Source organism: Tupaia chinensis, unplaced genomic scaffold, assembly GCF_000334495.1.
Source record: "Tupaia chinensis unplaced genomic scaffold, TupChi_1.0 Scaffold000057_1, whole genome shotgun sequence".
In the NCBI taxonomy this organism is placed as follows: Eukaryota; Metazoa; Chordata; class Mammalia; order Scandentia; family Tupaiidae; genus Tupaia; species Tupaia belangeri.
Window position 1 is genome coordinate 3,471,180 of NW_006159515.1, and position 24,810 is coordinate 3,495,989.

Here is a 24,810-nt window from a genome sequence, read left to right on the forward strand (position 1 = left end):
GAGTTGATGTACATACACGTCAATGGTTTAGGGAATGCTAGATTTTTATTTTTGGAATAATATTTTCCGTACATAGAACTATATTCTTCATAATAAAATATTCATGGAATCGAACCAATGTATTGTTGCCTATTTGTTTTACACAGCTTTTAAAAATCATACTAACTGGGGCTGGAGATGGTGTGGTGGTTGAAAGTGTTGAACTTCCACATGGCTGACCATGGTTTGAGTCTTGGACCTGGTGGTCTGCTTTCTCACTTTCCCTTTCTCTTGCTCTCTCGCTCTGTTCCTCTCTGGTCAAATTAAAATAAATAAATAAATAAAGTTAAAGAAAATTAAAGAAATCATACTAGCCTGTTTTGGCAATCGTATGATACACCAGCAATTTATATCTAGTGCTTAAGGTCATGTTATCTAATCATTGCTAGTTTATAAAATTATGTACAACAAACTAACACAGAAATTTTATTTTTTAAAAACAAAATCACTTCCTAGAATTGCTCACTCATTTTACTAACTTAGTGGTTGGCCAAATTTATTAAACTATGTAAAATATATGGGGCCAGTAGGTGTTGTGATGGTTAAGGCATTGGACTCCCACATAGCTGTCTGCAGTTTGAGTCCTGGATCTGGTGGAATGAAACTCACACTGGGTTCATGTGCATGTGTGTCCAAAATCCCAAGACGAGAATAGAGGAGAAGGGACTGTGGCTGGGCATCTCCCCTGGGGGATGATTTCTCACTTTATCTCTCTCTACCTCTATCTCTCCAGCAAGTGCATGTACCCTATAGCAAACATCTCTCAAAAACGAAAACCAAAAAACAAAACTATTTGATATCGATACAAAATATTTAAGATAATAAAATTGTTAAAATGTAAGTATAATGTAATTTTTAAATTGTATTTATTTAATTAATTCCATTTGTTATTGTTATTTTTTTAATTTGACCAGAGAGAGAGAGAGAGAGGGAAAGAAAATGAGAAAGCAAACTGCCAGGTCTGGGACTCAAACCACAGTTGGCCATGTGGGAATCCAGTGCCCTTAACCACCATGCCACCTGCTGGCCCCAGTATAATGTAATTATGATAGTTAAATTCTTAAACCCAACTATGGTGTTCAAGTTTTCCTTTAGTCATGCAGCAACCATTTATCACTTGATTTTCTCACTGCCTTTGGAGAAAGAATATAGAGAAAAAAAAAAAAAGCAGAGCCTTGTCCACAGAGAAAGCCTAACCCATTTGTGAACAGAGTTTTCACATACATTGAATATTGATAGGTACTCTTGTTTTCTTCAGCCAGTATATTTCTGGGGACAAGTTGGATAGCATTTTTTCAGAAAGTAAGCATCGATGTTCCATTCATTTAAATGGGAAAACTGATGATGTGTTCGAGCAATTCGAGCTAGTTTCCCAAAAATCTCTGAGTCGCTCTCTAATGTCTTTATAACAGTTCAACTGTATGTTTGTGCATAACAGAAAAAAACACATTTAAACTGCTCATTACTCGATTATTTGTACTTAGTGGATGTTTTTATGCCCTAACAAAAGCATGCTCTTAGGTAAATAAGTAACATGTTAGATTGCTATCTATCATATTTCATTTAATTGCTGATGTCATTCATTATATTATACAGTATTACTTCATAAGTTAGTGAGTCCTTAAGAAATACATGCTGGTAATTACACTTTGACTGTAAGATGTAAGATTGTAGCTGATGCATCAATGACAAGGTGCGTCCTAAATTTAGAAGCATTTGATTGTGTTGGCGCAGAGGAGAGTTTGAGAATGGGTGAAATTTAATATATGATATAACAGACTCAAGGTGGTATAAACTCAAGGCCTGGGTCCTATGAGAGGCTAACTTCTAGGGAGAGACAGGAAAGAGAAAGGTATGTCTGCACTGTTATTTTCTAGGTAAGTTAAAAAATGCCAGCACAGATTTAGTCCTGAAAGGAGAAAACAGAAATGCAAGTGCTGTATTGCACTCTGTACCTTGTACAGGATTCGTGGACAACTGAAATGTCCCACTGACATACATACAGTCATACAGAACTTCCCTAGTTTCTTAGCAATTAGGGGAAGGGGCATTTTTGCAAATATATGTAGCAAATAATGGTATAATGAGAATCAAGAGAGTGAGAACTTGGTCTTCAATAATCTGTGAAAAGGGGCCAGCAGGTGGCATGGTGGTTAAGGAACTGGACTCTCACGTGGCTGATGTAGTTTGAGTCTCGGACTCAGCAGCTTGGAATTCACACTGGGCAGATGTGAATGTGTGTCCAAAATTCAGAGAGGGTGGAGGAGAAGTGATTGCAGAGTGACTATCCCCTTAGGGGTGGTGATTTCTCACTTTGTCTCTCTTGTGAGTGCATGCACCCTATAGCAAAAATCTCTCTTTAAAAAAGCAATCTCTGAGTGTTTTAACAGTGGCCTGTAAAAGCTATGAGGAAGGAAGCCCCTTAAAAAGAGACCAATAAAACCTTCTTGGGCTTGTCAAAGAAGTCTTGAAGAAAGAGGAATGAGAAGTCCTATCTTGAAGGATGAGTAAGTGTGAGCTGTGGCAGGAGTGATGGGGATGAAAGTAAAGGCTTTCACAGAGACAGAAAAAGGAGATGCAGGTTCAAAGGGGTGGCACAGCCTGGGGCTTTGGAGAGCTGCAAGTGTCAGGGGCAGTAGCAGATGGGCAGCACAGGGAGCCGGAGAGGCCTCTGTGGAGGCCATCCACCTTGCTGCATCATGGAGGATTGGTCTCCCCTGCCACCTGTGATCAGTGTGCATGCATTGGGGAGTTTAATCCGAGCCTAATACAATCTGATTTGTGTTAAGAAATTCACTCTGGAGTTACATACTCGATGTACTGTTGGAAAGAGAAATGGAAGCAGAAAATCTTTCTGGAAAGAAATGTTGTCAGAAGTTTTTGTTAGAGGAACATACTTGTTTTCAGTGTTTCCCATCTTTCATAATAACTATTCCTCAAGCTTGAAAGTATGTTAATTCCTGCTCTTCAATAAATTGTTTCTGATTGTCTCTCACTAATCTTTTCTTCCTAAAAGCATTCTACCTCATCAAATTTCTTCAGGTAAAAATAAACCGTTGTTATGATATATGTCCGCATTACTGCACAGCATCCCACGTTTTACAGACTGAATTCTTTAGACTATTCTCAGTTGTTTACTTTACACCTTGCCATGGATCTAGGTAAAAGCAACGCACATCTTTTAAGCATTGTTGAAGCAGTAAATAGTCACACAAACTCAGTGACAGATGGGCCCTGGAAATGCAGGACAATAAATCATGTGTTCATGGAACTATACCAACGTGTGTTATTTCGTGACTGGAAAATAAATCCCTAAACACGTGTTTGGTTTCTCTGCCTGTTAAATATTTGCATGGCACTCTAAGTTACTTTCTTATGTGGGGTAATTGACTGGTAGCTTCCAGGTGTTTATAAAAATTGACAGACAGCTTTTTAATAACGTCTTCTCAGTCACCAGCGTGCTGATTTCTGCCCATAGCTGGAGCACTCTCTGCCCTCCATCACTTCCCGATGCAATAAACAAATGAACGTCTTTCTTTCAGATTTGAGGTGATTGTCTCTAGTACCACTGGGCATGCATGTGTATTAGGTTTTGGTTACATATTTTGAAAACAGTTTAGTCCTGAAAGGAGAAAACAGAAATGCAAGTGCTGTATTGCACTCTGTACCTTGTACAGGATTCGTGGACAACTGAAATGTCCCACTGACATACATACAGTCATACAGAACTTCCCTAGTTTCTTAGCAATTAGGGGAAGGGGCATTTTTGCAAATATATGTAGCAAATAATGGTATAATGAGAATCAAGAGAGTGAGAACTTGGTCTTCAATAATCTGTGAAAAGGGGCCAGCAGGTGGCATGGTGGTTAAGGAACTGGACTCTCACGTGGCTGATGTAGTTTGAGTCTCGGACTCAGCAGCTTGGAATTCACACTGGGCAGATGTGAATGTGTGTCCAAAATTCAGAGAGGGTGGAGGAGAAGTGATTGCAGAGTGACTATCCCCTTAGGGGTGGTGATTTCTCACTTTGTCTCTCTTGTGAGTGCATGCACCCTATAGCAAAAATCTCTCTTTAAAAAAGCAATCTCTGAGTGTTTTAACAGTGGCCTGTAAAAGCTATGAGGAAGGAAGCCCCTTAAAAAGAGACCAATAAAACCTTCTTGGGCTTGTCAAAGAAGTCTTGAAGAAAGAGGAATGAGAAGTCCTATCTTGAAGGATGAGTAAGTGTGAGCTGTGGCAGGAGTGATGGGGATGAAAGTAAAGGCTTTCACAGAGACAGAAAAAGGAGATGCAGGTTCAAAGGGGTGGCACAGCCTGGGGCTTTGGAGAGCTGCAAGTGTCAGGGGCAGTAGCAGATGGGCAGCACAGGGAGCCGGAGAGGCCTCTGTGGAGGCCATCCACCTTGCTGCATCATGGAGGATTGGTCTCCCCTGCCACCTGTGATCAGTGTGCATGCATTGGGGAGTTTAATCCGAGCCTAATACAATCTGATTTGTGTTAAGAAATTCACTCTGGAGTTACATACTCGATGTACTGTTGGAAAGAGAAATGGAAGCAGAAAATCTTTCTGGAAAGAAATGTTGTCAGAAGTTTTTGTTAGAGGAACATACTTGTTTTCAGTGTTTCCCATCTTTCATAATAACTATTCCTCAAGCTTGAAAGTATGTTAATTCCTGCTCTTCAATAAATTGTTTCTGATTGTCTCTCACTAATCTTTTCTTCCTAAAAGCATTCTACCTCATCAAATTTCTTCAGGTAAAAATAAACCGTTGTTATGATATATGTCCGCATTACTGCACAGCATCCCACGTTTTACAGACTGAATTCTTTAGACTATTCTCAGTTGTTTACTTTACACCTTGCCATGGATCTAGGTAAAAGCAACGCACATCTTTTAAGCATTGTTGAAGCAGTAAATAGTCACACAAACTCAGTGACAGATGGGCCCTGGAAATGCAGGACAATAAATCATGTGTTCATGGAACTATACCAACGTGTGTTATTTCGTGACTGGAAAATAAATCCCTAAACACGTGTTTGGTTTCTCTGCCTGTTAAATATTTGCATGGCACTCTAAGTTACTTTCTTATGTGGGGTAATTGACTGGTAGCTTCCAGGTGTTTATAAAAATTGACAGACAGCTTTTTAATAACGTCTTCTCAGTCACCAGCGTGCTGATTTCTGCCCATAGCTGGAGCACTCTCTGCCCTCCATCACTTCCCGATGCAATAAACAAATGAACGTCTTTCTTTCAGATTTGAGGTGATTGTCTCTAGTACCACTGGGCATGCATGTGTATTAGGTTTTGGTTACATATTTTGAAAACAGAAGAAAGGGACAATTTATTATTTGCAAGTGTAGTAACCAGGCATTAATACAGTAGGATTTTAGAAGGCTCTGGACATACTTATAAATAAATCATAGCACCAGTTAGCCAATTATGGCTAAAGCCTTTGAAAATAAAAATGATAACTTTGTAAGATACAAACAGTAATCCAAGAATGTATTTCAAGGTGCCAGGTTTCAAAGTCTGTAATCACATATATTAAAAATTACTTTAGGGAACCGGCAGTTAGCGTAATGGTTATGTCGCTGGACTCCCACGTAGTCGACCGCGGTTCGTGTCCCGGACCCGGTGGCTTAAAACTCACGCTGGGCGCGTGTGCGTGCGTGCCCAAGATCCCGAGAGGAGAATGGAGGAGAAGGGATTGTGGCGTGACCACCCAGGGTGATTTCTCGCTTTCTGTCTCTATGTCTCTCTCTGTCTGTCTGGCGAGCGCACGCGCCCTACAGTGAAAATCTCTCAAAAAAAAGAAAAAAGTACTTTAAACTTACCAGATCTTAGTGATGCTTGATAATGATTAGTATGATAGAAATTTCAATATAAACCTTGAATTTCTTATTTGCATGTTCAGCTCTACTTATTCAAACTGTTCAAATTATGAATCCAGGAAATACCCAAATGTTATCTCATAATCTCGTCTGTGGTTTTTTATGATTAAACAGGATGAGTAATTCTATGATATTAACTTGAAAGGTATTATATCTTTATCTCTTTGCCAGAAGGAAGAATTTTGTTTTAGAAGCAACATTAGTAGCTTCAGTGAGTGGATGGATGATCACATTCATTAAGCATATTAATTAATTTCTTACTGTATTCATGATAATCTACAGAGGCTCTTTGAGACACAGTCCATGTGACTATTTAATCATTTGTTTAATATCTGGTAAATGTCACCTGCTCTGTTAGGTACTGGGAATACCACCGTAAATTTTAATGTCTCAAGATGTTACTGATCTCCGGAGGAAACTCAAACATACACCATGAGTAATTGACTTTTTTTCTTTTAAATGTAACACCAGAAGATACATTCAGACAAAATTTAAATGGGAAACCAAAACTTGACCATTAGACCGGATAAACTGGAAGGACCAAACTACAGGTTCATAGAACAATCAGTAGGGATTACCGCAGATTATTCTGTGAGTGACGCATCATGAACATTACGTATACATAAGAGCTGAGTTGTCTGTTGTTACATGATGTGTGAGTTAAGGTTACCACTATACTCAGTGGTCATATCACAGTCTGGAGAAAAAATCTGGTGCAAAATTAGGAGAACTTTTCAAGACATACAGTATGAAGAATAGTAAATCCTAAAGAGCAAGACATTTTTGAAAACCTGAGGGGAGTACTTCGTCTTCAGCCTGGCAAATTTGTTCTTCTCTGCTTTGGACTAGAGCTCTCCAGCATGAACATGCTCAGCCAGACTGTGAGCCAGGCCAAGAAGCACCTGACTTTGATTCCCCTGTTTGTATTTACTATGGTGTAGGTATCAGAGCATCACTATATTTCATGTGTTGGGCAGTGTTCAATCCAAATGTCTCTCAGGGCAGAAAGAACCTTAAGCCCTGGAACAATATGGGTTGCAATGATCAATTCACTCAGTGAATATGGATTACAGCAAACTGAAGAGAGAGGGTTCAGACTTCTAAATGAAATGTTTCACGATAAAAATGCTTATAATGAAGGTCTTCCAGAAGCCATCTGCATAATTTTCCACTTCACCAGGAAATATTTCTCCTCTAAATGCATGAAATCATGTTGATGTGTTGAGATTTACACTGGTTAATAAATACCTGAAACTTGAAAAAAAGATAATTTTTTTTTAAATGGGAAAACATTGAGTGTTATTGGTCTTTGGTCTTTGTATTTTGGGTCTGTTTATTAAAAGTTTTTATGACTATTGAATGTCTCTTGGAAACATGAGCCAAAAAATATGTAAAATTATGATAAGTAGATTATTTCCATATTTTACCAAGGAAGAGAAAAAAGGGCAGTTTTTTTAATAGCCACATTTAATTTTTTTCTGTAATTATTTATTTTATTTTATTTATTATTATTATTGTTATTCAATTTGAGCAGAGAGAAAGAGTGAGAAAGCAAGCCTCCAAGTCTCCTACTCAGATCATGGTCGGCCATGTGGGAGTCCAGCTCCCCAATGACTGTGCTACCTGTTCTAATTGATCACAGCATACCATCTAGTGTGTGATATGCTTGTGGGTGACAGGTACACACCGATGTGAATTTCTGCAGAAAACAGTCCAAACTACATGTGCAACTAAAATTGCTTCCTAATTCAAAAATAGTTCTCTGGGGAACCAGCAGTTAGCGTAATGGCTATGTCGCTGGACTCCCACGTAGTCGACGGCGATTCGCGTCCCGGACCCGGTGGCTTAAAACTCACGCCGGGCGCATGTGCGTGCGTGCCCAAGATCCCCTGAGGAGAATGGAGGAGAAGGGATTGCGGCGTGGCCATCCCCCTGGGGGGTGATTTCTCGCTTTCTGTCTCTCTATCTCTCTGTCTGTCTGGTGAGCTGATAAGTAGATTATTTCCATATTTTACCAAGGAAGAGAAAAAAGGGCAGTTTTTTTAATAGCCACATTTAATTTTTTTCTGTAATTATTTATTTTATTTTATTTATTATTATTATTGTTATTCAATTTGAGCAGAGAGAAAGAGTGAGAAAGCAAGCCTCCAAGTCTCCTACTCAGATCATGGTCGGCCATGTGGGAGTCCAGCTCCCCAATGACTGTGCTACCTGTTCTAATTGATCACAGCATACCATCTAGTGTGTGATATGCTTGTGGGTGACAGGTACACACCGATGTGAATTTCTGCAGAAAACAGTCCAAACTACATGTGCAACTAAAATTGCTTCCTAATTCAAAAATAGTTCTCTGGGGAACCAGCAGTTAGCGTAATGGCTATGTCGCTGGACTCCCACGTAGTCGACGGCGATTCGCGTCCCGGACCCGGGGGCTTAAAACTCACGCCGGGCGCATGTGCGTGCGTGCCCAAGATCCCCTGAGGAGAATGGAGGAGAAGGGATTGCGGCGTGGCCATCCCCCTGGGGGGTGATTTCTCGCTTTCTGTCTCTCTATCTCTCTGTCTGTCTGGTGAGCGCACACGCCCTATAGAGAAAACCTCTCCAAAAAAAAAAAAAAGTTCTCTGTGTTATATAGTAAAAGTTTTACTAAGCCAGTTTTTATTGTATGAGGTCATTTGAAATAAAAATGGATTGTTTTATTTGCAAACACAATCAGTACTTCTGAAGTGGTTTAAAATAATCCCTCCTTTTATATAGTTCAATATACACTGTGAATCATCTTTATTATACCAGTTTCTTTACCTGCTTGTCTCTGCCTATGACATTGTAAATAATTCTCCATATAATAATAAGCTCTCATCTGAATTTAATCTTACTGAATTTAATGCATAACTAAAGCATATTATGAGCAGTAAAAGAAGCTAATTGTAGTGACCCAACATATCACGCTTCTAAAGACAAAACAAGTAAAATAATGTTTTGGAAAACTACCTTACCAGCTCATCAAATTTGAGTGCCTTTGTACCCAATGATCTATAATTATGATTCTTCCTGCCTAATATTTACTTTTTTATTGTGTAAGTTTTATATTTATTATATGTTTTATACTCACATTTTTAAAAATTTATTTTATACATCTAATCACTTTACATCACTTGGATTGTAAAGTGAATTTATTCAGCATAAATACACCTCACACCAGTCCAACTGAGGATACTATACATGTTACCATCAACAAACAGCAATCCATTTCTGTGTCCCATAAATGTTCTGCCTCTCTGTATTTCTCCTTAATTTCTTTCATCACACTCTCCACCTTCTCTCACCCCCTTTCCACAGTCTCCAGTATCTGTAACAATTTTCCATGCTTCTACATCCTCTAATATTTTAATTTCTGCCATAGAGTGCCAACTGTCTGTATGTATATATTAAGTGGAGACATACGGTGTTCCTCTTTCAGAGCCTGTGTTGCTTCACTCAGCAGTAAATCTTCCACATTCATCCACTTTCTATCAAATGTCAGAATCTTGTTGTTTTTTATAGATGAGTAGTATTTAATAGAGTATATGTGTCACACTTAACATTTGCTTATTAATATTCCTGTTTTAAAATAATTCTATACTGAGACCCATAACATTTAAAATAAATTTAAAATTTAAGTTAAAATACATGAGTCACCCAGTCTGGTTGGTTGTCTTACCACTGATAAAATTATCTGTTTATTCATTTTGGAAACTAGTATAGTTTTCTATAAACTCTCTGTGGAATTAATCCCTCATCTTCTTTACCATTATAGCTTTGTTATAAGATATTCTGCCATGTTCATCAGCTGAATGAGTTTACATCTATTTTCCTACACAGGATTATTGTTGTTGATAGTGGTGAGTTGTGTGTACATGCTGATTAGACATTACGTGTTCTATTATGCAAAACAGGTACTAACCCACTGTTTATTAAGTTGAAATTATACTACATATGTGGGTCAGGTAACCTTCATTAAGTAGAACAATATAAATTACTTATGGAAACTTCAAAAAGAAATATTGTGATAACATATTTATTACTGAAGGTGGAAGGTCTTAGAAATTATTGTACTTTCTTAAATATCCTGCAGTATATCTTACCAGTTTATTTAAAATCCTGGCACTCTGTTTCTTTTAATTTTTTGTTTAGCAGGTTCCAGCAGAGGTGGTAAAGATATGTGACTGAATTTAGAATTGAGTTATATGAATACCTCAAAATAGTAACTAAACAAGAGAATACTAAGAAAGCAAAAGATTTTATAATTTAACGTTTTCAAGTCTAACATCATGAAGTTTTCTGTTTTGTTATTCCAAAGGAAATTTTTTTCTAAAATCCCCATTCTACTAATATCTCTGTTTTGACATTAGGATGTCAAAACAGAGACCCTATTAAAAAAATGAAAGCAATACATCTTCTCTATCTTTCTTTTACATATGTAATTCAGATTAAAGTTAGATTTGTTATATGTTTCTTCATAAATTAGGGCAAGTTTCTTCTTCAGTTTTTATTTACCTTGAAGTGATTTCCTGGTTAGTATGTCCACTAATATTAGTGATTGAAACAGCAGGGTTTTTTTTTTTTTTTTTTTTTTTGGGGGGGGGGAGAGATTTTCACTGTAGGGCGCGTGCGCTCGCCAGACAGACAGAGAGAGACAGAGACAGAAAGCGAGAAATCACCCCCCAAGGGGGATGGTCACGCCGCAATCCCTTCTCCTCTATTCTCCTCTCGGGATCTTGGGCACGCATGCACACGCGCCCGGCGTGAGTTTTAAGCCACCGGGTCCGGGATACGAACCGCGGTCGACTACATGGGAGTCCAGCGACATAGCCATTACGCTAACTGCTGGTTCCCAAAACAGCAGTTTTAAAGGCCTCATTGTTAGCCACTGTGTTCTGTTGGTTTTTGTAGGAAGAGAGCTTGGTTGGGACCTAATCTGCCTATTCAAAAGAATAGTTCCCTACGCAGTAGAATTTGTGTGACTAAGAGAAAAAAATAGTGATGTTTTTCTTATCCATGAATTTAAAACTTTTCATGAAAAGTTCTGTGTTAATTGTGTTTCATAAATTGTTTTCCTTATAGATAATGCCTTGTGAAATGCTAGAAGTATTTATTTTTAAAGTCTGTACAATTATGATTCAAAAACTGAGAACAGAATAGCTTTTACTGAATTAACACATATTTCCTCCACAGATTTTTTTTTTAAACAGTCATTTTGCTTGATAATACCATGTGAAATTTATTTTTAGGGGGATAGTTCCTATGTGAAAGATCGCTGGTGTGTTTTTGATGGATTTATGGTCTTTTGCCTTTGGGTTTCATTGGTGTTACAGGTAATTTAATATTTTTAAATTACAAGGGGGTATTTTCCAAAATGGGTATTATTTACATTAAAAATCTAAAGAGAAATATTAAAATACTTATATTAAATGTGATTATATAATTTCTTACAACATATTTTTATTAAGCATTTAATGATAGAAAAATCTAGTTGTGGCATTTTAATCAGTCAGTTACATTTGTATTTATTTCTTAGTCAGGAATATAAATAAGTACAATAAAAATTAATTTTTACTGAATAAATATAAAAATACTTTCATTTAAATAAAGGAAAAGTAGATTTCTGTATTTGAAAGAAAATTTGTTTTTGAAGTAGATTTCTGTATTTAAAAAAAAATTAAATCAAATTTGAAAATTAAAAGTCTAGTCCTTTATCTGAGTAAGTCCTCACCAAAAAGAGCAAAATTGATTTGGATTGGTATATATACTAATCAATATAAAATATTTTATCACAAATACACCATGCCCTTTAGTTAAAAATGAAGAGCACATATTTTAAAAGGCTTAAGAATGAGAGATTTTATTGGAAAGTAAAATTCATTCCTGTGCATTTTTTCAGGCATGATTTTTCATTAAGTTCAATTAAAGTTATTCTTTTGATTTAATTGTGTTAAGGACACTTAAAATGGTATCTACCCTATTAACAAACTTTTGTGTACAATAACACTATTGTTGACTATAGGTACAATGTTATCAGCAGATGGCTAGAGCTTTTCTACTTTTCATTAAAAATTTTAGAGTAAAAGAAATTTACAGTCCATCTTTCCAATGCATCGTTTTATTGATAAGCTATCTCTCCTTATTTTTATAAAACTAACCTCTCTCACAGTCTAATTTTCTCCCACATATTAATGTGTTCTTTTTTATTTAATTATTGCATGATTGATGAACATTGTCTAATTTTCATTTTGCCTGTGTTCGTATATGGTACAATTCTTTTTTAAATTTTCTATAACATTTTAAACTCTTCATTACTTTATAAAGCTTCTGCTAAACGGGACCAGCAGTTAGCATAATGGCTATGTCTCTGGACTCCCCCGTAGTCAACTGCGGTTCGAATCCCAGACCCGGTAGCTTAAACTCACGCCAGGTGCATGTGTGCGTGCCCAAGATCCTGAGAGGAGAGTGAAGGAGAAGGGATAGTGGCGTGGCCATCCCCCCTAGGGGGTGATTTCTCACTTTCTGTCTGTCTGGCACGTGCACTATAGCAAAAACCTCTCCAAAACAAACAAACAAAAACAGCTTCTGCTAAAGGACATTGTTAGTGAGGAATACTCAGTGTATTTATTTTGTATTCTAAATTGTCACTTGCTTTTGTGATTAAAAACTTTCTTGACAAATCAGGTGATGAACAAGATTAATGTCACTTTCATCAGGTTTTTTTTTTTTTTTCTCTGAAGAAGCCATAGTTTCAAAATATACTCAAAAAAATTGATTTTGGTAGGAAATAATGTAAATTGGGGTACAGATTGCCTTTCTTTATGCTGTTTTCTGTATATTCCATGATTAGCAGGAACACTATGGGACAATATAAACTTGATTATTCTACTCTTCATTTATAGGTATTTGAAATTGCTGATATAGTTGATCAGATGTCACCATGGGGCATGTTGCGGATTCCACGACCACTAATTATGATCAGAGCATTCCGTATTTATTTTCGATTTGAACTGCCAAGGACCAGAATTACAAACATTTTAAAGTAAGTGTGGGTGTTGCAGAAATTAAGAGGAAATGCTTATGCTATCTTTTGTAAATTGTACCAATTTTTTTCTACTTCTTTTTTCTAGGCGATCAGGAGAACAAATATGGAGTGTTTCGATTTTCCTCCTTTTCTTTCTGCTGCTTTATGGCATTTTAGGAGTTCAGATGTTTGGAACATTTACCTATCACTGTGTAGTAAATGACACGAAACCAGGGTAAGTTTATCTATTAACTGTATTCTAATCTAGGTGGTTAACAAGGATATTTCTGCAATTGAGCAAAACCTTTGGGAAAATGTTCTAAAACAGTGCTTATATATTCTGTGTTCTATTTTCTCTGCATCCTTTTTATTATTTTGTTCAACTTTTTTTAAGAATAAGCTATATTAAAACATCACTAATGAAGATTTTCATGGCATGTGAATGGGTTACATGTTAGGGGAAAAGCTCATTTTATAACTATTAACTCTGATTACCCTTGCTTAAAGCAGTTCTCTTAATGGTCATTTGGTAACATTTGTAAACAGACACTGCTGTCTGTGTTGTAGGGTTGATGGGTAAACAGTACATGTACTTTAATGCTTTTTTTTTTTTTTTGAGAGGTTTTCGCTATAGGGCGCGTGCGCTCTCCAGACAGACAGAGAGACATAGAGACAGAAAGCGAGAAATCACCCCCCCCAGGGGGGATGACCACGCCACAATCCCTTCTCCTCCATTCTCCTCCTGGGATGTTGGGCACACATGCACACGTGCCCGGCGTGAGTTTTAAGCCACCGGGTCCGGGACGCGAATCGCGGTCGACTACGTGGGAGTCCAGCGACATAGCCATTACGCTGGTTCCCCAGTACATGTACTTTAGTTACCTATTACATGTTGTGCAGGTAGGGCCCCCTTCTCTCCTATTTAGCTCATGTAAATGCTTTAGTTTGTGCTCTGTGAGGTGACATGATGACAGGACTTGCTTCCTAGAATAATCAGCAAGATTGAATAAGGGAATTAATGTAAAGACCTAAGTACGATGGCTATCCCATATTAAAGGCACTTGTGATTAACTAGTTGTCATTACTTCATTGTCAAAAAAGAGCCATGTAAGTATATACTGAGGCGACATTTATAAGTGTATATACTCTAAATGAGAGATAACTTAGTAAAAGATAAAAAAAGATCATTGAAGTAGGACAAATTTTAAACTTCAAAGAGTGTGAAAAAAAGGCATCCATAAATTAATGGCAATGTTATTTTATTAATAAAATAGCACAGTGAATTCTGAGTTTATTTCAAATGTATGATGGCCATTTACTTAGTCTCTCCCAGGAAGAAAGTATTTATTAAGAATTGCACTTAAGGGCTGGCAGGTGGTTAAAGGTGCTGGATTCCCATGTGTCCGACCATGGTTTGAGTCCTGGACCTGGCAGCTTGCTTTCTCACTTTCATTTCCTCTCTCTCTCTCACACTGTCTCTCTCTGATCAAGTTAATAATAATAATAATAACAAATGGAAATAAATAAATAAATAATTTAAAAAATAATTGCATTTCTAATGTATGCATATAAACTATATATTAGATGCAAGTTCTAATAATAACAGATCATACTAAAAATGAAAATCAGTCCTTGTTTTCATCATACATAGTATTATGTCGAAGGAAAGGAATTTATTTATTTAAGTTATACATATATATATATATCTAATATTTCAAAGAAACTTATTTTTGTCATCAGAATTAAATCTAGAGAATAAGTTTTATGCTCTTTTTCATATCCTAAAATTTATAATCCTACTCAAATTAAATTTCGTATTTTCTATGAAGTAGATGTGGAGGTAAATTCTTCATCTTGTGGTGAGAATTGACATAAATATCTTATCTCTGATCATAGAGGAAAAGCTCTCAGTATTTTAGTTAAGTATAATGTTAGTTGTAAAATGTTTTAAAATTAAGAAGTTTATTCCTATATTACTGGGAGTTTTAATCATTAGTACATGCTAAATTTTGTTCAGTACTTCTACTGCAGTTATTGAAATAATACTATGATTTTTCTCCTTTATTCTGTTAATGTGGTGAATTACATGATAGATTATAGAGTATTAAACCAATCTTGCATTTCTGGTATATAGCTAACTTAGTCCTGCAATATTATCCTTTTTATGTTACAGAATTTTATTTGCTAATGTTTTTGCTACAGATTTTTCCTTATTTGTTCATGAGGAATATTATTATGAATTTTCTCTTATTGAAATGTCTGTATCAGGTTTTTTTTTTTGTATCAGGTTTTGATATCAGCTAATGCTGTGCTCATAAAACAAGTTGCAATATGTTTCTTTTTCCTTTTTTTTAAGAGAATTAATATAAAATTGATATTCTTCCTTCCTTAAATGTTTGATAGGATTCATTCGTGAAACTCTCTAAACCTGAAGTTTTCATTGTAAAAGTGTTTCCCTTTATGAGTTAACTTTATTAAATATACAGGGCTATTAAGTTCTTGATTTTCTTGTTCTGTCAAATTTGGTAAATTTTGTTTTCAGAGAATCTGTATATTATTAGAGTGTCAATATAATATAGGTATTATAATTTCCTTTTAATATTTGTGAGACTGGAGCAAAAGCCATGCTTCATTCTAATATTAATAATTTACATTTTTTTCTTACTTTGTAAAAATATTGCTTATTAATTAATCTTTACACACATGCAAAAATTCTACCTATTTAAATTTTTCTTTGTCAATCTGTTTTATTTGTTGATTTCTTGTCTTTATTCCTTTATTTTTGCTTTTTACTTAATTTCCTTCTCTTTAAGAGATACAACTTTCCTTTTCATTACCACTTTAGCTGTATCTTCACACTTTTTATATGCATTTTTTCACTATTATTCAATTTAAATATTTTCTGATTACACCTGTGATTTCTTTTTTGACTCAGAGATTGTTTACAAGTGTATTTTTAGAAGAATGGCATTTGAAAATGTTGCTATGCAGTTTTATTCTGTTATGATCAGACAACAATATCTGTAAAATCTCAATCTTTTATAGTTCCTTGAGAATCACTTTAAGGATGAGTATATGGTCTACTTTGGTGAAAATCTAATAAGAATTTGAAAAGAATGCGGAGTCTGAAATTTTAGAGTATAATTTCTATAACTGTCACCTAAGCTTAGTTAGCTGATAGTATTGTTCTAGATATTTCTATTCTTGTTTTTGTAATTGGGTTGTTCCATGAACTACTGAGAGCAGTATTAACTTTTCCAAATATAAAAAAAAATTTTTCTTTTAGTTTTATCAGTTTTGCTTTATATAATTTGCAACTCTAATTAGGTACATAAAATGTCCTAAGTCTGTCTCATGATCTGACCTTTCTAGCATTATAAATTTGAATTTTTAAAATTAGCTTCTGTGTGGTCAGCATAAGTAATGGATCAAGAACATGACCTTTCAAAGTTTCATTAACAGTAGCAGATTTTATAACTCTAAAATAATTTATTTTCACTTAATCTGTTTTTATCTTCTTAACACATTGATGTTTTTCCACAATTACTTAAAATTAAGTGTACTTTAGTGCATTCTTGGATTGATAATAAAAAGAAGAACATGGTGGGCCAGCCTTGGCTTAGTGGTTGAGACAGCTATATCGCACATGGCCAACTGCACAGTTCAAGTCCCAGGCCCTGGGACTTGAGAAACCCTTGAGAAACACTTTGGGTGCATATGCAAGCATGCCCCAAATCCCAAAAGTCGTGAGAAATAGAGGGCGGTTGTGGCATGAACATACCCATGGTGGGTGAGGTGGTATTTCTTACTTTACCTCTCTCTGGCAAGTTTGTGTGCCCTCTGACAAATAGAAAACAATAAATAGATAGATAGACAGACAGATAGACAGAAGAACATGGCATATTCTTTCTTAGTGTTAAGACCTGAAGAGACCGCAGCTGGTGTGGTAGTTAGTTAAGGCTCTGGGTCTCACATAGCCAACTCGGCAGGTCAAATCCTGGACCTGGTGTCTTGAGAATCATGCTAGGCGTGTGTGTGTGTGTGTGTGTGTGTGTGTGTGTGTGTGTGTGCTCAAAATCCCAGGAGGACAATGGAGGAGAAGGGAATGTAGTGTGGTTATCTCCCCGGGTAGTGATTTCTCACTTTCCCTCTCTCTCTGTCTCTTCCCAGTTGAGTGCATGTACCCTGTGGTAAAAAATCTAACAATAACAAAAAGCCCAGGGCACATAATTCTGAGCCCAGCCTGGGAGTGGAGGAATCAAACTCAGTGACAGGAGCTAAAAATGAAGAATCTCAGCAGTTACAGGGCCTGGACCAATTGTTCAGATGTCCTAATGAGCTACTCTTCTTCTTCTGTTAAAGATTGGTGCTTTTGTGAGTTGTAAAAGAAGGGAAAGGAGTCAACTAGAGGTTATGAAATTTATTTTGTTCCCCCAGCAGTATAACATTAAGGATGAAAAGCATGAGAACTTTCACACACTACTTATGGGAATGAAAAATGCTAGAACTACTTTAAAAAATAGTTTGGCTTGGCCCAGCCACAATGGGGCTTGCTGTAGAGACATTGTGCTTCTCAGGCTGGGATCACACGTGAGTCCTCAGTTTGATTCCTGGTCCAAACTGAGGGGCCAGGCATTCACATACCAATAACCCCAGTGACAGGAGACTGAGGCAAAGGGATCACAAGACTGACCTGGACACAAATATAGCATGACCCTCCCTAAAATCTAGGTGGAAATAGTGACACATAGGTTAGCCCCAACTGGGAAACTAAGGCAGGAGGATTACAGGATTGCAACATGGTAAAGTCCTGCCAACAAAAGAAAGCACAGCTTTACAGTTTGTTTTTTTTTTTTTTTTTTTTTTTTTTTTTTTTTAAGTTCAACAGGCACCTACCATATCTCTCATTCAGCCTACTCCAGGTATTTAACCAAGAGATATAAAAATACATGTTCTGGGATCAGCAGTTGGCATAATGGCTATGTCGCTGAACTGGCATGTAGTTGACCGCAGCTCAAGTCCTGGACCCAGTTGCATAAACTCACGCTGGGTGCATGGTGTGTGTACCCAAGATACCAAGAGGAGAATGGAGAAGGGATTGTGGTGTAGCCATCCCCCCCAAGGGGGTGATTTCTCGCTCTCTGTCTCTCTGTCTTTCTGGCGAGTGCACATGCCCTATAGCAAAAACCTCTCCCCCCACAAAAAAAAAAATATATATATATAATATTATATATATATAAAATACTGGGACCAGCAGATGGCATAATGGTTATGTCACTGGACTCCTACATAGTTGACCACGATTTGGGTCCCAGACCCAGTGGCTTGAAACTCACACCAGGTGCGTGTGCATGAGTGCTCAAGATCTCAAAAGGGAATGGAGGGGGAGGGATGGCAGGGTGTCCATCCTCCGCAAGAGATGATTTTTATTTTAGAGGTTTTTCGCTATAGGGTGCGTGTGCTCGCCAGACAGACAGAAAGAGACATAGAGACAGAAAGCGAGAAATCACCCCCCAGGGGGATGGTCACGCTGCAATCCCTTCTCCTCCATTCTCCTCTCAGGATCTTGGGCACACATGCGCATGCACCCGGCATGAGTTTTAAGCCACCAGGTCTGGGACGCGAACCACGGTCGACTACGTGGGAGTCCAGTGACATAGCCATTACGCTAACTGCTGGTTCCCTGCAAGAGATGATTTTCACTTTCTGTCTCTCGTCTCTCTGGCGAGCACACGTGCCCAATAGTAAAAATCTCTCTAAAAAAAGAAAAATATATATTTATGTTCCTACAAAGATTTACACATAAGCATTCACAGAAACTTTATTTAGAATAAAATGGCCCAAATTTTTGAGAACCTGAATTTCCTGAAACAGTAAAATGGATAAACAAATTGTATAGTAGTATATCCATATAATATATACTACTTAGCAATTAAAGAGAATGACCTACTGATATCTTCAATGTGATCTCCAAATAATGATACTGAATGAATAAAAAAAGATTATTCTGATTCTACCTACATAAAATTCTAAAAAGTATGTACTTACCATACTAGAAATCAGTGATTGCTCAGGGAAAAGGGTTGGATGGGAATGAGGGAGTACAAAGGGGCACTGGGAAACCTTTGGAATCGATCCGTATGTTCGTTATCTTGATCATAGCTCTGTTCATATGTCAGACTTGTTAAACTGCCCCTTTTCGTATATGTGGTTTAAAACTGTCCCTTTTCGTATATGCGGTTTATTGTATGTCGATTAGACCTGCTTAAACTCTTTAAAATATTTTAAGGCACAGTAGAAATCTAGGGTTTTTTTCGTATGGTTAAACACTAGGGCTCAGAACTATCTATTGTACCCTTTTCTCACTTACACAGTCCTGTCCATAGGTTCTGTTCCATGGTGTTCCCTGCACTTGGTTGATCTACTTGACTATCTCTCTTTTTTTATGTAATTTATTAATTTTTTTACATTCAATTATTATGTATCATTACCAATATCACACTCTGGAACTCTTAATTACAAGATGGCCTTATTCTTCGGGTCACATTTCCAGCTCTCAGCCTGGCACGGGCTCTTCTACCTCACGTGGGCATTGAAATACCAGCTCTTAAATCCCGGATAAGCAGTCCTCATTCATGCCACATTTTGTCAACTCATGTTCCTCCAATTCTTCCTCGTGTACTTCTGCTTTCTTATGTATTAACATTTTCTAACAAGTTTCTCTTTCTTATGAGCCTAGACAGTGCAGTTTTAGATGCATTCTTTTATGCAAGAGAGCTAATTGTTCATAGTAGAATGAGTTGGATTCAGTATAGTCCCTTGCCAGAACCAGCACACTGTAACTAATAGCTGTTTTTATTCTGTTCTTCTATTTTCCTTATTATTCGGTGTGGTGTTTTGAGCACACATATGGGAGAGGCTGGAAAGGGTACTACGTTACATTCATCTCTTTATTTCTCGTACTTAGAATCCTTACACAGAATAAGTGCCCAGATAGTAAAGGCATGGTTGACAACGTATTATAGACAGATAATATCAATATGACAAATGGTTAAAAAAAGAAATGAACAAAAAAGAGCAAAGTGAAAAGTAAGGATACATATAAGAAAGAAGTAGTTAAGAAATACAAAAGGAAAGTTTGATGCTGAAAAAGAGCAGTGAATTAGTGCAAATACAGAGTGGGGAAACTGAAAATCACCGAGTAAGGGGGGTGATTGTGTAGGTGAAGGAAGAGATAAATGAGCAGAAGAAAACCTGTAGGTAGGATGTGTGTGTGTGTGTGTGTGTGTGTGTGTGTGTGTGTGTGTGTGTGTGTGTGTGTGTGTGTGTGTGTGTGTGTGTGTGTGTGTGTGTGTGTGTGTGTGTGTGTGTGTGTGTGTGTGTGTGTGTGTGTGTGTGTGTGTGTGTGTAAGTATATGTAGGCTGTAGAATATGTCTAGATTGTTTCATGAGTGAATATGAAAGTGGAAAACAATATTGTGGGGGTGGGAGATGATAGGTGTGGATATGAAGAATAGAAAAAGCTTCTGGATAAGGAAGCAGCTGTGTGATAACTGCGATGAATAGCAGAGACCGACTCAAAGTTACTGTTTTATTGAAACGAAGTGAGAATGAGTTAGGATCTTGTTTATATAGCTAGAGGAGCAGTCCTTGTACTGGTAAACTAAACTGAACATAGACACATAAATTATGGTACAAACCGGGAAGAAATCCATGAATGCTTTTGGAATTTGTGGCCCTGAGTCACTTAAGTATTTTTCTTTGCTGGCTCCAAGCTGATCTCAGAACTGAGAGTGTCATTGAAAACAAACATTAGGGGGCCCGCAAGAGGCATGGTGATTAGGGTGCTACATTCCCACATGGCTGATTGCAGCTCGAGTTCACAGACCATGACTGGAAAATCACACCAAGTGCTTGTGCATGCATGCCCAGAATCCCAAGAAGAGAATGGAGAAGGGATTGTGGTTTGGCCATCCCCGCTGGATGATGAAGCTCACCTTCCCTCTCTCTGTCTCTCTTTGTATATCTTTGGTGAGTGCACCCACTCTATAGCAAAAACCTAAAAACAAACAAAACAAAAACAAAGAAAACAAATATTAGCATATTAGTAGACCTCTTTTATTCTGAATATTTTTTCTGGATCTTTATCCTAAAAAGAGAGTTCAGGGACCACAGGTGGCACAGTGGTTAAGGTGTTGTACTGCCACATGGCTGAACTCAGTTTGAGGAGTCCTGGACCCTGCAGCTTGAAAAATCATGCCAGGAGTGTCGGTGCACACCCAAAAATCTCTGGAGAAGAAGAGACGAGATTGCAGTATGACCATCCTCTCTGCTGGGTGATTTCTCACTTTCCTTCTCATCGTCTCTCTTTGTCTCTCTCCAGTGAATGCATGTGCTCTATGGCACAGGCCTATTAAAAGATAAAGCAAAAGGTTTCATTGTGTCAAACTTCATAAATGTTGGCAGAATGTCCAGATACTTAAGACATAGGTAGAATGTGTGCATTTTCTCTTTTCTGTATTTGTAAAATCTGCCTGGTAACATTACATACAAATATATATATATACATATATATGTATACATATATATGTGTGTGTGTGTGTGTGTGTGTGTGTGTATAGTTTTTATTTTATGTGATTTGTTTTTCCTTTTTTTAAAATTTTGCCAGAGAGCACATGCACTTGCCAGAGAGAGAGGGAAACTATACATGCTCCCAGTATATTTCTCAAGCTATCAGGTCCAGGCCATACTGTTAGTCATGTAGGATTCAGATGCCTTAATCACTGTGTCGCCCAGGAATCTTAACTTATCATTTGAAAAGAAGGTGCCTAACTAGCCACATGTTAGTTAGTTAGCTAACAAGTTGCTCATAATGACTGTTTTTGTAGGTTTTGTATTCATTTCAAGGACCAATTATACCATTTCAGTTTTAATTTTCAGTTCAGTATTCTTGAGTTTTAGGTCCCACGCATAAGTAAGAACTGGCAACGCCATGTTGCCAATAAGTCATCAATTTTATTTTATTCCCAGCAGCTCAAAAAAAAAGTCCAAACAGAAAACACATGGAGTCTGAATTAACAACAACAAAAAGCAACTTTTTTGGTTTTCTTTGTGGCTTCTAATCTATGAGTAAAAAAGAAAAGAACAAAATGTTTTCATTTGGATAACTTGGGTGAATCTAGAAAACAGTATGTTAAATGAAATAAGCCAGGCACAGAACGTTACTGCATGTCTCACTTACACATGGAGTCTGAAAATGGTAGATTCATGCAGGTATTGTGGAAAGTAAAACGACGATTGCTGGTCCTGGGGATGGAGGCAGGGGGCAGTGAGGGACTGGGGAATTGCTGCTCAAAGAGTACTAAGTGTCAGCTGGGGCAAGTTTGGGCTCCGTTGTACAACAGGGTGACCGTAGTCACTAATAGTGTATTGTGCATTTTAAACTACTAGTAAATTTCAAAGGTATCACCCACCACAAAAAGAATAATGTTAAGTAAGTGAGGTGATGGATATGCTAATCAGCTTGATCTATGCATTCTGCATTGTTTACCTATACTATATCTCCATAAGCACAATATACTTCTTACTATCAATGAAAGTAATGAGTTCTAAGAAGGATTTCTCATGAACATCTTGAGTCAGATACTAAGCTACCACAGGATGGCTGTGTTCAGTATTGCAGGTCCTATCTTGACCTCATTCTGCTTCTTCATTGTCCTTTCACATTGTTCCAGTTTCTGCCTAATTGATTTGCGAGCTTTACAGCCTCATAATGAGAGATCTTTTCGACCTGAAACTTGGACACCTGGGTTTCACAGCTGTCCTCTGGAACTGATTCTGTTTAATCTGTGAGGCAAACAGGATGAACAGGGAAACAACACAATACATACAGTTGCGCTTTGAAAATGAACTTACCTCTTTTAAATAAAAAAGAAAAAAAATAGGTAGAACGGAAATCTCACCTATGTCTTCAGTAGCACTTCTGGTGAAAATTTATTCTTCCCTGATAATGAATGGCAACTTAATGCAATTATGGAATGAATAATGAGATTTGACTAAGCAAATCAGTTCATTTCCTAAAGACAGTTGAGAAGAACAATGACCTGTAGCAGAAACAGCAGCTGTAGAATACCAAATATGATGTCAGGACTCTCCCCAAAGCTAAAAAAAGAACAGGTAGAAATGAGCTGGCAGGTGAAATGGGAAAAATGAAGGCTTACCTGACATTTTATTATCATCCCCAGAAAGAGGAATGTGCACTTACAGCTTAGCATCAAATAATGAGATCTCACCCCCAAGAGTGAGGTAATTAGAAACACTTTAGCTAAGTAAATAGAACTATTAAGTATATAAAAGTTTAAGAGGTACACAGCAGGATTCAAATGTTATAGCATGTGGATAAATATGTGTCAGCCAGACCTGCAGCTTTAAGACCGGAAGTAGAGAAGCCACACAACACAGAGGCTCAGGGCCTGTTTTAGGGTATTTACTAACAGCTTCTTTTTCTATCTTAAGCAGTCTCGGTATAGACAACATATTCTATGGTCACTCTGCACATGAGCAGCTTATAGAAGTTGGTGGTATTCTTACAAAATGTCACCAAGAGTTGGAGTAGAGACAATATAAAATTAGAATTTTGACAATTGGCTATTAATAGTCTAAATGAAACTTAACTGTACTCTGTAGGGAACTTGGTAAATATATTAAGCGTGTCTTATAAATTCTGCTCACAAACTAATGTGTTTAAATGGAAAAGTCAGGGGGCCAGTAGGTAGTGTGGTGGTTAAGGTACTGGATTCCCACATGGCAGACACGATTCGAGTCATGGACCTGGTCGCTTAAAAATCATGCTGAGTGTGTGTGTGTGTGTGTGTGTGTGTGTGTGTCCAGAATCCTGAAAAGAGAATGAAGAAGGGATTGTGGTATGGCTATCTCTCTGGGAGATGATTTCTCATTTTCCCTCTGTTTCTGTCTCTGGTGAGCTCATGTGCTCTATGGTAAAAAATCTCTATTAAAATAACAAACAAACAAACAAATCATTAGTGGTCAATGACCTTTATTAAAGCATTAGTGTTATTTTCTCATTTAATACTCAGAACAAACTGGTAAGTTATGTTCCATTTTTTCACTCCATGTGACAGCCAAGGAAATTGAAGCCCAGTAAGATCAATTAAGATGACCAAGATTAAACAGCTTGTAAGTGATAGAAGCAGGGTTTAAATCTAGTTCTCCCTGACACTGATTTCTATGCTTGGGATTATAACTTGTTTAGTGTATGAGATCATGTTTAACACATGTGTCCATATTTAAATAAAATGTTAGGTTTCCTCTAGTTACAAGGAGCACCTACTTAAAGAGAAGTCCAAAATAGGGTGAATGAATAAGTGGTTAAGATGGCTCTTTTTTTTTTTTTAATTCTTTTTTTGTTTGTTTTTGAGAGGTTTTTGATATAGGGCACATGCGCTGGCCAGAAAGACAGAGAGAGACAGAAGAGAGATAGAAAGTGAGAATTCCCTCCCCCCGGGGGGGAATGGCCATGCTGCAATCCCTTCTCCTCCATTCTCTCAGGATCTTGGACACACATGTACATGTGCCCGGCATGAGTTTAAGCCACCGGGTCCGGGACTAGAACTGTGGTCTATTACATGGGAGTTCAGCGACACAGCCATTACACTAACTGCTATACCCTTTTGTAAAAAAATTCTTTTTAAGTTTTTGCTATAGTGCTCATGCACTTGCTGGAGAGAGACAGAGAAAGAGAAAGTGAGAAATCACCCCTGAGGGGAGATGGCCATACCATAATCCCTTCATAATCCCTTCTCTTCCATTCTCCT

At 37.3% G+C, this 24,810-nt stretch overlaps 1 protein-coding gene across 1 annotated transcript in view; it reads left to right on the forward strand.

Moving 5' to 3' along the window:
- Window positions 1–24,810, forward strand: part of NALCN (sodium leak channel, non-selective) — a 351,304-nt gene that overhangs the window by 13,848 nt on the left and 312,646 nt on the right. Inside the window, exons 3-5 of the mRNA XM_006141515.2 lie at window positions 11,202–11,285; window positions 12,855–12,994; window positions 13,083–13,211. Coding sequence (XP_006141577.1) covers window positions 11,202–11,285; window positions 12,855–12,994; window positions 13,083–13,211 — 353 coding nt within the window. The remainder of the gene's footprint in view (window positions 1–11,201; window positions 11,286–12,854; window positions 12,995–13,082; window positions 13,212–24,810) is intronic.